The sequence below is a fragment of the Magnolia sinica genome, chromosome 1 (genome assembly GCF_029962835.1).
Source record: "Magnolia sinica isolate HGM2019 chromosome 1, MsV1, whole genome shotgun sequence".
Taxonomy (NCBI): Eukaryota; Viridiplantae; Streptophyta; class Magnoliopsida; order Magnoliales; family Magnoliaceae; genus Magnolia; species Magnolia sinica.
The window spans coordinates 9427593-9442293 of NC_080573.1; the positions used below are offsets into that span (position 1 = coordinate 9427593).

The window sequence follows — 14701 nt, forward strand, 5'->3', positions numbered from 1 at the left end:
AGCTCTGCGGGGCCCATTTTGATGTACATGTGAAATCCATTCCATCCATCATTTGTATCGGCTCATTTTATTACGTAAGACCAAAAATCAGGCGGATACGATACTCAAGTGGGCCACACTACTCGGAAATTTAGGGTGAGGTCGCCTACTGTTGAAACCTTCTTGGGGCCCATTGAAGTTTTGGATCAGGAGGATCTTCGGTTTTTCCCTTCATCCTGGTGGTACTCACCTTCTGAACGGGTTTGATGGCAAACATCCAGCCAGGCCCTGGAAGGTCCCTATCGAGCGTCCCCATCACCATTGTTCCTTGTGGTGTGTCCCAGGACTGGATTGGCCTAATCTTTGGGCTGACTTCCTAACACGAGGTGGCCCAGATGATGGAAGGAGTGGATGTCCAACATACACCACAGTGGGCCCCACAGATCTTTTTGTTGCAGGGACAATCCCAGCCATTAGCTTTACCAATGTTCTTACAGTTAGCACGCGTGGAAACCTACAGAGTGTGCTGGCCATTTAAGTAGTGCGTGAGGTGGACCCAGATTGGTTAAAGGTCTGCCATCCGACCGACCACCCACCCGTTTACCTTCCATGTGAATCATTGCGAATCTTTTTAAACCGTCCATTATTTCCATATGAGTGCCCACCTATGGGACCCACCCTCGTTTTGTTTGTATACCATGCAAGTTGAGATCACCTTGTGTACACCGCCCAGATATCCTCCACATTGGATGGTTTGGCACGTGTGCTCGTGCATGCGAAGTACGCGTGGCGTTGGTGCTTGTAGGTGTTACCTGGGTAGCACGTTACTTGGGTGTTGCACTGACAGTGGATCCCACCTTGATGTGTGTGTTGTATATCCACGCCGTCCATCAATTTTTCCAACTAATTTTAGGGCATGGACATAAAAATGAAGTAGATAAAAATATCAATGGACCACATCAGAGGAAACAGTGGTCATTGAATGGCCATCATTTAAAACCTCTTAGGGCCGACCGTAATGTTTATTTACCATTCAACCTGTTAATCAGATCACACAGACCTGGATGAAGCGAAAATATAAATATCAGTTAGATCCAAAGCTTTCATGGACAAAATAATATGTTAATGGTGGGAATTCAATCCTTACTCTGTGGTCCACTTGGAATTTGGATCTGCTACATTTTTCGGTTCATGCCCGAAAATGATCTGGAAACACTGTTGGACGGCGTCGATATACAATATATCCATCAAGGTGGGCCCCACTGTCAGGGCAGTACCCACTACCGTGTGACCCGGGTAACAACCTAATCCGCTCCCGTGCTCGCGGGGCTAGCAAACCTAGGTTTATAGCTCTTAATGGCTGGACCTGGGTCTAGAAAGTCAAACTTCCAAATAGGCCGGACCCCTGAAGTTCAGTACTCTGGAGCAAATCAAGTTCATACTCGACCGTTCGACCGTCATTACCATCAACGATAGATGGACGGTGATGGCACATCATATACTAACGGTTTAGATTCTTTTTGAAGCCATTCTGTCATCATGACATAGCTTTATTGCCAAAACGGCTAAGGTGGTCACGCGTAGCACCAGATCTGACCCTTAAAAGTTCATCTCGACATTTTCACCTGAGAAATTTCTACGGACGCAGTTTCCCGCGAGAAAACCCGTTTTATTGAGATCTCCGCACTGGCGGACTCCAATGGTCATTCCCCACCGTTTATCAATGGCAACTCAATATACACGTGGTGGACTTAAACATCAATCCAGACCGTCCAGATATTAGACCTGATCGTGGATGGACCACATACCAAAATCTCAGTAATAGATCGTCCTCATTGATATGGTTTTCACCGTTGCGTTGGTCCTCATACCAGCTGATTTTGAACCGTCTATTTAATGGCCACCAATTCGTGGGCTGAGATCATCAGCTGAATGTAAATATCTACATGTCCTCCATCTATAACATGAATCTGGCGATTTGATGGTCTGGATTGACATCCGCGTGTTATGTGATAGTTGCCACGGGAGCGGATTAGGTGCGGCCCTTACCGTGGGGCCCATCTTAATGTATGCATTCTACATCCACTCAGTCCACCCATTTTTACGTAACATTTTAGGACATGAGCAGAAAAATGAAGCAGACCTAAATCTCAGGTGGACCATACAATAGGAAACATTAGTGATTTAACACTACACCATTAAAAACTTCCTAGTGCTCATTCTCATTTTCCATCCAAACTGTTGATAATGTTATAAAAACCTGTATGAAGGGAAAAATCAATTATCAGCTTGATCCAAAACTACTGTCGGCCACAAGAAATTTTTAACGGTTGATATCCTCTTTTTCCTATAGTATGGTCCACATGAGATTTGAATCGTTTTCATTTTTGGTTTCGTGACCTAAAATGATCTTCTAAACGGATGGACGGCGTGGATATAGAATACATACATCAAAGTGGGCACCATGGCAAGGGTTGCACCGTCATGGCTGAGGCCGGGGCTGCACCTAATCGCCCCCAGTCGCCACCATATGTTGTTGTACACGTGTCATTCATCTATTCACTCCACGTGTACGGTGAAAAAGTTGCCACACTCTAGAAATTTTGGGAGAAGTTCCTCTATTTCAGTTTCTTCCATACAAGGCTTTTATGCCATTTGTTTTCTGAAATTCACACAGAAACCCACGGTTTCCTGTCTATTTCCTCCTTTCCATTCTGACATTCCCAAATCCTCTCTCCTTCTTCGATATTTTGTCGAAATTATTAAATCATTGTTTTTTCTAATTGGTTTTGAGGGAAGAGTAGATAAGGAGTTGTTGAAGGGTCGTTTGCATTCGCCATTTTCGTGTTTCCAAACGGTTCTTGAATTTCAAACCTGTTTTTATTATATTTCAGGTAACAGATATCTGTTTTTTTTTCTTTTTTGTTTACTAATTGAAAATTCGCTTTTAATAGCCAAAGCCCATTTCAATACGATATAACTCTCTCTCTCTCTCTCTCTCTCTCTCTCAGGTTGTGCGTGGAAAATGGTGGAAATTTCAAAAGGGGTAAGAGATTTGAGAGAAAGTGGGACTTGGGTTTTATTCATTTCGTTGGATTGGATTGGATTGTAATTGTATCTGCAACTATTTTATTGGGTTTTGGGATGTTTGGAGATGGTTTGTATTTAATAAGGTAATTTGGAATTTAGAGGAGTTTATTAACCTGAATCTCAACGGCTATCTTTTCTCTTTTGGTTTGGTTTTGTAGGGTTGTGAGAGAGAAGATAACAGTGAGAAGATGGGAAGTGTTGAGAAAGGTGGGATGATGAAGAGGAGCGAGAGATGTGATAGTTTTGCGTTGGACATTGAGAACTTGTTGCACTTTGCTGATATGGATCTAACTGGTAGCCCAAGAAGCACTGTGAGTTTCTTCTCCTTCTTTTTAATTTTTCTCTTTTTCTTCTTTTAGTTCGTTTGTATTATTGATTTTCAGTTCCCATCTCTTTGAAGCCATGCTGGATCTCTCTCTCTCTCCAACCCAAATTCAAATTCCTTTTTTTTTTCTTCCACAAACCCAAGCAGACTCTCTCTCTCTCTCTCTCTCTCTCTCTCTCTCTCTCTCTCTCTCTCTCTCTCTCTCTCTCCCAAATTCAAATTCAAATTCATTTTTTTTCTTCAACAAACCCAACCACTCTCTCTCTCTCTCTTCTCCCTCTCTCAAAAACCCATATTCAAATTCAGTTTTTTTCTTCAACAAACCCAACCAGACTCTCTCTCTCTCTCAAAACCCTATTCAAACTCAGTTTTTTTCTTCAACAAACCCAACCAGACTCTCTGTCTCTCTCTCTCATAGCTCATGATCCCTATCATCCTTTTCTCGTGTACATATGCACATAAGAAGAAGAAAAACCTTCCGTATTTCTCGTTGTCTGACATTTCGAATTCCTCTCATTTTTTTCTTCGGAAAAGCCCACGTGGCACGCGTGTACTTCAATCGAAACTGTCCAATTAATGGGCCCCTCGTGTACACATAAATCTGATTTATTTCCATTTTCATGGTATCTCAACCGTTGAGTGTTTTTCCTTTTATCCTCCCGATTGATCACCATCACCACCATACATAAATTAAGATCGTTCATTCAAGTGGGTCCCGCGATTTCAATGGTAAGGGTTTAGCTGTAGGCTTCCTCATCATATCAATACATCAATCATAACCTTCCATATAGTGGTCCCCGCCGTTGATGAAAAATACTTGAAAACACAGACCAATCAAAGGATCCTATCAATCTGATCAGAATATTTCAAATGAATGGCAGAAAATTAAAACCGGTTAATAGGCAACATTTAGTAATTAAAAAATGAACAAAAGCAACGGCTAGGATTGTTTGATTAGGTGTTATTAGTCGTTACTGAAACATGGGCCATACATGATTTGTCCCAATAGAAGATGGACAGTCCTGATTGACCCAACCCTGTCACGTGTACTGTGGATGGATGGTTCACTTTAACCCATCTCTTCCAGTTCTACACGTATCATCTGCATAGACGATGGTCTTTGATTAACACTCGTGCACGGCTATCCAGACCATCCAAATTGCCAGGCACGTCGTGGATGGATCACTTCTATAAAATCAGGCCATTCAAGAAATCCTAACCATCCAATTGATGCCATTGGGATGGATGGTTAAAGATAAAGTAGTGATTCTGTTCAATTCAAAGGAAAAAAGAATAAATTGTTACTATCATGTTTTAACCGTAATTTTTGGCGGGCCATTCTCCTTCACCATTCGTTGCGCAATTTGGACGGTGTAGATTTCCGAAAAACTAAGCCACGTGTATAGCTGAAGAGTCACCACCATTTCTAAAATGGCAATAAACAAGCATAGTATTCCCGTGTATCTACGTCATTTTTCTCACATTGACATTTACCAGATACAGACCGCATTAATGGTCAGAAACAGAAGAATTAGATAAAAACGTTGAGATATCTCACTATCAGATTGGTAAACGTTTATTGAACGGTCGGTCACTTATGATAATTATCCAATGGTCCTACTTCAACGAACAAGTGTCCAAGAATCAGACGTTAGGATTGTTCAACCAATCTGATTTTGGAACTTTAACTTAGAGACAGGAGGTTCGGTAATTTAGTTGGTTTAATTTGAGTTAATGTATGCCACGTGTACAACTTTGAGTGCCAGTGTATCAAGCAGCATAAGCTGCCCGAGTATCACATAACTCCCCTAAAAAATAATCTTTTCAACGTGGTGAACAATTGGACCATAGACAACTAATTTTCTCTGATTGAATAGTCAAGATTGTCCCATCAAGGTTTCTTTTTTTCTTTTTCTTTTTTAAAGTGGACAATCAACGAATGACTGGTTAGAATCTCTTCCATATATGCCACGCTTGCAATAAAAATAATGTGGACGGTGGAGATACATCCCGAAGGCGTTGGATGGGCTCAATTATCATATGCTTGCATGGAATGGTTATCCACACGGATAGACACTCTACACGTGTCATTCATGTCTGTAAACCCAAATGGTTGAAATGGGTGGGCCTGACTAAGAAGGGTATATTCCAAAAGATCACCCTCAATGGAGGATATATAGGATCATGTGACCCATCTATAGTGGGGCCCACTACTATATGCCACGTGTGAAATGGACGTGTGTGTGTGTACGAATGGATCAACTGTCATAGTTTTTCTTCTTATATATCCATTGAGAGTTTGAAGCTATATATCATTACTTTGGGGGGGCCATTGTCATAATGATGATTATTAACGGTTATGATTGCTCCCACTGTAGTTGCAGAGAAATCTTTCTCGTAAAGGGTGCGGAAGAGGAGAAAGGAAGGGTGCGGGCCAGAAAGAAAAACCAGATACACCCAAAGGTAAGGTTCTTGTATAGTATGGTGCAAATTCCTTTGTGGGGCCCACGTGAGCATAGGATTGCACATGTCCACAAAATTACTCTGATCCTATTAACGGTGTGAAATAAGCACGCGTAATTGGATGGTTGTGATCAGCTGATCAAGGTAGTTTTGTGGATTGTGCAGGCTCTTGTGGACCCTTCCTATACAATGGTGTCGTTGGTGATCATAGGTGGTTACACCAGGGCCATAGAGGAATTAGCAGAAAAATGGTTATTTCTATGAATCTGGATCCGGATTCTATTTCTATTGCTCTACAAACAGTAGATATTATAGATATCTCTAATCAGTGAACCGTTCACCGTTCCCAAAAAACGAAACACTCTAAGGGTCGATTGGATGCCTGTAATTTTTTTGGTTGTAAACATGTTACACCTGAAATTAATTTGAGGTGTAATTGGTTTACCTGGTATTTTGCTTAGGCGGTGAATTTTGCAAAAATCATGTAAGAAAGACTTGATTTTTTAGGACTTTAACAGAATATTAAAGCATGTACACACTAAATGGACGGGATATCTTTCACCCAACACAGTAGGCCCCAAATGCAATCTAAAAGTTTTTAATGGTGGGTGTCCCATCTTTCCCTCATGTGATCCATCTGATAATGGATAACCTGTTTTTTAGGGCCACACAGGAGTATCAAGGGAAGTATATGATAAATAAATTAGATGTACCATACACATTACCATGGGCCCCACATATCATGAGTGTATATTAACCATGGGCTCATACATGTATGATATATTTTTAGTTATAAAGACTTTACCAAGCAGGCTTATTATGGGTTCAAATTACAGTGAAAAGTTGTAATTTGTGAAGTTATAATCTGTTTAGAGCCTATAAATCCTTTACATGTAAATACATGCGCAACGGCCCCTTTAATCAGATTACCTGTAATCCAAATACATGCCTAGCAGCCCCTTTAATCAGATTACCTATAATCCCTTTACAGCTTAAGGAGGCATCCAAGCAAAAGTGGGCGCAGCTTCAGTAATCCCAGATCTACTGGATCCGTCACGGTTGAGCTCACCTTGATATATGTGCCTTGCATCAACTTCGTCCATATGTTTTGATAGCTCGTTTAAGGGCATGATCCCAAGAATGATGTAGAACTAAATCTCAGGTGCACCACACCACGAAACAATGGTGATTGAATACCCACCATTAAAAACTTGGGCCACTGAAATGTTTATTTACCATCCAACTTGTTAATAAAGTCACAAAGACATAGATGAAGTGACACACAAATATCAGCTTGATTCAAAAATTTTGTGGCCCACAAGATATTTTTAATGGTCATTCACCACTGTTTACAGTTGTATGATCCACCTGAGATTTAGATCTACTTCCTTTTTGGGTCATGCATAAAATCAGCTTTCAAAACAGATGGACGGCATGGATGTAAGGAACATAGATCAATGTGGGCCCCACAGTCAGGGATCCACCCACGTTTGGTAGATCCCCGGATCAACCGAAGCCGCGCCCATCCGTCAAGGGAACGTTCAAAAATACAAGAAAGGTTCAGGAAACGAATGCCAAAGATTAGATGGTTAGAATTCGACCAGAAAATGAAGACTTTTGTATCACACCCATCTCAAAGTGTGGCCCATCAAATGAATGGTCTGATCCAACTGCCCATTTATAAACACTGGAGTGTACAATGATCCATGATCCGTTTAGTTCTTTGGGTGGGTCCCACCATGAATCCCCCATGGAGAGACTCCATCAATTGGATAGTGAGGAAGCAACAATCCACGTGATATTCCGGCATTCACTCCTCTATCATCATAGCCGCCTTCTTTATTGGTTCGAAAAAAACAAGAGAAGAGACAGAGAGGGAGAGAGAGAGCGACGGCCCTCTCGGTTTCATGCATCACCGCTTCAACACGTATTCCTTGACCCACCAAGATGAACGTTACATATGGTGGGCCATTTTTCCTCAAGTTAGTTTTCCCTCCACACAACTCTTATCTTTCAGAGGGATAGTGATAGGAGAACCGTTCATCTCTTGTCTCTCATCAGGAGGCAGGATTTGTAGTGTTGTAGATCACTCTTCTGTCTTTAACGTTTTTATTTTTGCATGCAACGTTTTTATTTTCCACTGATGCCCCACTTCAGTAGAAAATCCAGTACATATCATGATGATCACCTGGAGAGAAAATTGAAACCATCCACTCATCATGGCCCACACACATCCACTAATCATATCATCGACAACCCATTGATTTAAATGGTGTAACCCATTGGTTCAATGAATTACACTGGTTTTCATCCCAAGTCATCTTTATACTGCTGACTCCCTTTTGCACGGCTCGGATCTGATACACAATTCGGCACCTTTACAAAGTCAAGGACCGTTTCGAAAGGGGAGACTGAAAAAATAATAATAATACATCAATGCATTTCATTTTACACTTATTTTAAATAGTGTAGTTATTTAAATAATAGTTATTGACAAATCATGAACATCTGTCTTATTTCGACAAGACCATACAAATGAATCTTTTCAATAACCAAATGGCCCCTCAGGTTGGCACATCGAACGACTTGCATTGACTTAAATAAAATTGATTTCTATTGCTTTCAAGCCTGTCAAGTAGCAACAGTAGTTGTACTAGACAGAATTTTATTTTATTTTTTTCTTTTTTTCGGGTTGGCTTTTAGTACACCCCACTGTCGGTTCACACTTCACTGTTAGCCGCCCCATTAGGGCCGATACCAAGACCTCAGTGTTGAAACGAGCTATCTTTCACTCAGCCTACCACATGAGCCATGGGTCAAGTTGTAGTACAAGACAGGTTGATAATGTTATAATTGAGTGGTTTGTCAAACAACCAAATTGTGGATGGATGGTAAGCAATGATATTAGCATATGTACGAGGATTTGACAATTGATAGTAGCACATATGAGGCACTTGAAAATTAATGACAGTACTCGTGATACATGTCAGGTGTTTGAAGATGGATAATGAGATATGTGAGGCACTTGATTATTGACAGTGACAGGCACATCGTGTGTGTCATTTGAAGACAGACGATAGTACATGTGGCATATCACATTAGGGCGTGTATGACTTGTGTGAGATATTCTATCAGTGGTGTCTCATGTGCTACTGGTTAGTAGTCCAACTGCCAATACTAGAATGGAGTACTGCACATGGTACGTGGGTCCACCCTTCTTGATTTGAACGGTTCTGGACTATATAGGCATCATTATTACTGGCCAATTGTGCAATTTTTATACTGATTAGACAACCTAAAATTAGTGAAGTGTGAACTGAAAGTTGGGTGTAATAAAAAGCCAAAAAGAAAAAGAAAAAAGAGAGACAACATGAAATTAGTAGGTTTCCTTGTTTATTATCCTCGATGCCTTTTTTTCCATTTGCTTAATTACGTAGGACCTCCTAAGTTGAGTTTGCTAGTTTGCTAGTGGAATCATCCATCTTCTCAGCACACCATGTGATGTGCATGTTCTAAGCCTCCCTTATCGGGAGCGGATCAGGTGTTATCCAGGTAACAAGTTAGTAGGTGTTGCCCTGACCATGGGGCCCAACTCGATGTGTGTCTTGTATATCCACGCGGTTCATCAGTTTTTCCAGTTCATTTTAGGTCATGTTTCCAAAACTAATACAGATCCATATCTCAAGTGGATCACACCACCGGAAACAGTTTTCATTAAACATCCACCATTAAAAACTTCCTATGGCCCACTATAATGTTTATTTCCCATCCAACCTGTTGAGAAGGTCACATAAACCTGGATGAAGGGAAAACACAAATAGCATCTTGATCCAAAACTTTTGTGGCCCCCAAGAAGATTTTAATGGTGGGCATTCAATCTCTACTGTATGGTCCACTTGAGATTTGTATCTGCTTCATTTTTTGAACCATACCCTAAAATGAGCTGGAAAAAAATGATGGACGGTGTGGATATACAACACATACATCAAAGTGGGCCCCACAGTCATACTAATATCCACTAATTAACCCGGGTAACACCTAAACCGCTCCCTCTCTTACCCAAATGTCAGATGGACTGACTCATCCGAGGTGAGGCCCACCGAACATTCAAGATCCCCAAATGGATGGTCACGCATGAATTTTAATTTTGAAATTCAGAAAAAGCTGGTGTCCCCTTTACATCCAGCTTTTTCCCAAGAGAGAGGTGTTTGCTAGAATACATCCAGACGTATTGCAACACATCCAAGATGTATTCTAGCAAACCTCTTTCCAAGATACACACAGCAACATGGAATGTGTGCAAGTTCCAGGCCATTCATCAGATATGAGCCATCATGAAATTTCTCAGCCCAAAAAATCATATTGGCCGAATGTAGATAGTGGGCCTTTTTCCTTATTTAATCAATGATTTTAACAAATTTATTATGGATAATCAGGTGGTTTGGGTGGGGTTTCCACACCCGAGAAATCGGTTGCCGTTCCATTGTTAGTGACCACAGCAGTGGACCCCATCATCATAGCGGATACCCGATATAGGAGATCCAGCAGCAGCAACAGGCGTTCTTCTTGGGGCGACCCCAGAAGGATACTTTTCTTCTTTGCCACCTTGTAAGCTTCCCTTCTCCTCCTCTTCTTTCATGCTATGCATGGCCCACTTGATACCTCTGATATGGACGGTTGGATCTGCATGACACTTGGAAAATGTTGGTAGCCTGGTAAGTTATGATGTTATGTTTATAGAAACTGGGAAACCCTTATTCCCACATGCTAGATCCTAGCCGTTCATTAGGTGGGGTACACAATTATGTGGGACGTGGATCATGGGTCCATTTCTTCTGTCCCATTCTTTTGTACACATTTTCCTCCCTAGATAGTGAACTGACATGATTTTTTTGTCCCGTGGAGTATCTATATGTAGTAGGCCCCACTTGGTACATTTCTCCACCGTGGATGGACCATGCCTCATAAGACCAGAAATCTGTTGGGTGGGCCATGCCTAGCTATTGATAATAGGCAAGCAGCCAACATGGAATCATTCCCAACATCCAAAAAAGTAAAATCATATATTCTTTTTTGTTGCAGGTCGAGCATGGGCACAATCATACTAATATATTTCACCCTCTCCCTGGGGAAGATCAACGGTACGGATGAGGCACTCGCCCAATAAAAAAAGAAAAAGACAGTATGAGAATGGAAGAAGAAACAAAACAAAGAGCATTGTAGAAGAAGGTGGAGAAGAAAACAGAGAGAAAACAAAGAGCAAAAGGGTAGGTTCAAACAGAGCTTTTACAGTATTTCCATTGTATGTATCAGCTTTTGGATTTGTCTGTTTCTCTGTTTAAAGGTTAATGGAGGGGGAGCAGTTGCCTCTTCTGCTTCATTTTAGAATGTGGGAAGTTGCTTTTCTTTTCGTTTTTTTTTTTTGGTTGTGGGCCTTGTGGCTTTCATGTGCGGATGGATAATGTAAAAAAATAATTAAAAATAAAAATAATAAAATAATAAAAAACTGCCTCTCATGGCCTGCTAATGGACTGTGACACATTCTAGCATGGCACACATGTGAGATCAAAGCTATATTTCGAGGGACTCGCGGTACTGGGCCTGACTTAGCCAGGACTCGGAGAGATTTTTTTTTTTGACTCGATATGATTCGAACTGAATCATTCACCTCCTGGGTGGAGATTTTTCTGAAAATAAAGAAAGTGGAGAGTGGAGAATGTAGTGTCGAGTCGAATTTTCAGGTTTTTGAACTAATGAGATCAAGACCGTTCATCCCTCAAGTGCTGCTGGAAGATGTCCTGACCCAAAAGTGGACCACCCCCAAAATTTGCGTTGGCGCGTTTTCCTGCAATGGTGCTCTGTTGTATGGTCAGGATCTCTTACAGGTGTGGGGGTGTCACCTTTTACAGATCACCTGCTTGTGCAGTTGAATTACTCAATATGGAAAACATACCATCACCAGACCAGACCACGTCGTCTCGATCAAACTCCACTTCAAGCAAATCCTAAGATAGCATACCCACTCTGGGGTAGCTGAGATGGATAGCATACCCACTCTCCCAGGATGGAGTCTCCTTCCTGTGGAGGCTTGAGAGGCAGTGGCCCCAACATCCATGATACTAAGAAAAAACAGTAACATAATGTTATAAATGGCCCGTAACGAGCCTGTAACGGCCATAACAGGCCGATACAGGACTGCAATGGACCGATAAGGGGCTGATGCAGTTTCTTCCTTTTAAGAAAATATTTTACCATTACGATCCATATCATAACAGCCACTTCTTGAATATCTTACTAACATCCTACCAAACAGAAAATTAGTCTCCTGCAAATTCTTAGAGCAGTTGGAACTACCTAAATGTAAAAAGTCTCCTACAAACTCTTAGAGCAGTTGGACTAACCTAAATATTCAACAAGCAATTGAACTATCTACACCATTGGCCTCACTCTAAGAAGATCGACTAAGGGCCTGTTTGGGAGCTTGGATTTGAAATGCATTGGAATCCAAATCACAATTATATTGGAATCGAAGTGATTTTGAATCCTCTTTTGTATTTGGTTGAAGTGCACTAGTATCAAATCTTCTGTTTGAGAGCGTGTATTTGGAATTCTTCAGTATATTCATAGGACCTGAATTTAATTAATTAAATCAACTTTCATATACCAACTTGTTGTGTGTGTGTGTGTGATATTTGATAGAATGATTGTAGTAAGTTCACCAAAATATATACTTTGGCCACAAATGAGGAAATTTCCAGCCTTCGGTGGGCCACAAATGTAAGGATCACACATAAGCGACTCATCGACATTTTTTAACCGTCTATTTAAATGTCCTATGTTTGGATGGTTCAGATCATTCTATGAATGTCATTTTAGCAATGCAATCGATAATTAGATTATTTTGGGGTATCATTAGCGTGCCATGTATACAATAGATTAGTAGCCTAACGACACGTTCGTTAGGCTTGTTGACTCTCTTGCATTTAAAAATGAGTAAAAACGGCAGTTCATTTGAATTACTCCACAATCCAGCATTTTGTTGAGATTTCAAAACAAAAGGACATATTTGAAATACCTCCAGATCCAAGGCTGCCAAATGAAAAGTAGCTATTGGATTTGAAATACACCCACTTACCTCCAAATCCAAGGCCGCCAAATGAAAAGTAGCTATTGGATTTGAAATACACCCACTTACCTCCAAATCCAAGGTGCTAAACGACCCCTAAGCATAATAAGACCAATCACTGGGCTCTTGATCCAAGAAGACAAGCTCTTATTCCACTGGTTCTCTCGGCAAAACAGAAACCACATGAATGAAAAAGCATCAGAATAGATGACCAGTCATAATCTTATCTCACACAAACATCAAGCTAGCAAAACAAGTTTTGTTTTTTGAACTACGATGAATTTATTAAAAAGGCCGCAGCCAAAAATTACAGAATAGAGAATCTAAAATGAAAATTACAACTCGACCCAATTATCTGGAAACTGCTTGATGATCTTTGAACCATTATTGATAGAAATACCATCACCGAATAGCCAAATGCCCATCTAGGTCGAAATGCCACAGCAGGATAGCCGTAGCAGAGCCCCTGGGAATAAGAAATCAAAAGAACAAGCAAGCCAAGAGCTTTCCAAGTCCAATTAAATAAAAGCACCCCATTGAATTTCCATGTCCAACCTCTCTTTACAAAGAGGAGACTAACAAAAATAGATACTTAGTAACAATGAACTCATATCTCCACATTCTCTACAAAGATTTCTAAGATCAGTAGGACTCCTAGTTACAATGTGGTAATAAAATATAGTAATGATCCTAACAGTGTCATATGTTTGTTTGTTCTCCTCTTCTTGGGAATTGCCTAGGCATTCAAATACATCTGGTTTTCTCAGCATCTAACATACACAAGTAACTTTTGGACATTTTTTACCTCAGAATTAGTTTTATAGCACACAGATCTTTGAACGTTCGGAAGACATGGGAAAGCATTTTAAATAAAGTTAGGGTTATTTTGAGAACTGGAAAATGTCAATGTTGTCGGACATATACAGTTCAGATTTCACCTGCAAAACGGCCTTCAAATGGCTTACATTTTACCCACAACAAAAATCTGTCTTTCCAATTTTTTGACGCGAGTAGTTCCCTCCGAACTTCTTTTCCTCTTTGCATGTAGCCCACGAGTGTAGTAGGGAAACCATGTGATAAAGGCTTTGTCCACCATGATGGCTATGTGAAACCACACTATACATCTATTACGCTGGCACTCCAACCCATACAAAAAAACGAGGCTAATCTAAAGCTACAAAAGCATAGAGATGGACGTAAGAAAGCATCCCTCCCTCCCTCTCTGCATAGCCCCCAACTCCCTGATAATTTCTCGCTTTTTATCTCCCCCTTTCTATTTCTCCTACTCTCTCCTATCTTCTCTATATGTACATTGCACGTGCCACTTTCCCTAGTTTTAGTTAATCAGAAATTATGTAAAAATAATTCCATTCTAGTCAATCATAAAAATGTATTACAGATCATGATCTCTAATATATGATTATGATTAACTAAAGTGAGATAAACACATTTTCGGGCATCTACCAGACTGGGGATAAACATTTTCTCAATTGGCAGAACATATACTAAAAAATAAGTACAGTATCCAATGCGCAATGTTTCTACAGTATACCATTCGGGTTTTCAGTTTGTACAGCCTGGGCACATGGTTCAGTACCAAACCATTGATATGGGGGACCCACCATGGATGGCCCATGCATTAAAGAATCCCTGGACTGGAACAATTCCAACCCTTCAATAGATAGCCAAGAAATAGACAGTTGGGAAAGAAAACATGG

At 40.6% G+C, this 14701-nt stretch overlaps 1 protein-coding gene across 1 annotated transcript; it reads left to right on the forward strand.

The window, feature by feature from the left end:
* Positions 1 to 2620: 2620 nt before the first annotated feature.
* Positions 2621 to 11245, forward strand: LOC131239060 (uncharacterized). Its single transcript, XM_058236623.1, has 6 exons — positions 2621 to 2836; positions 2991 to 3025; positions 3228 to 3380; positions 5773 to 5857; positions 10294 to 10465; positions 10940 to 11245. Exons 2-6 carry the CDS (start codon positions 3005 to 3007, stop codon positions 11022 to 11024), a joined length of 516 nt encoding a protein of 171 aa, XP_058092606.1. The 5' UTR covers positions 2621 to 2836; positions 2991 to 3004; the 3' UTR covers positions 11025 to 11245.
* Positions 11246 to 14701: the final 3456 nt, after the last annotated feature.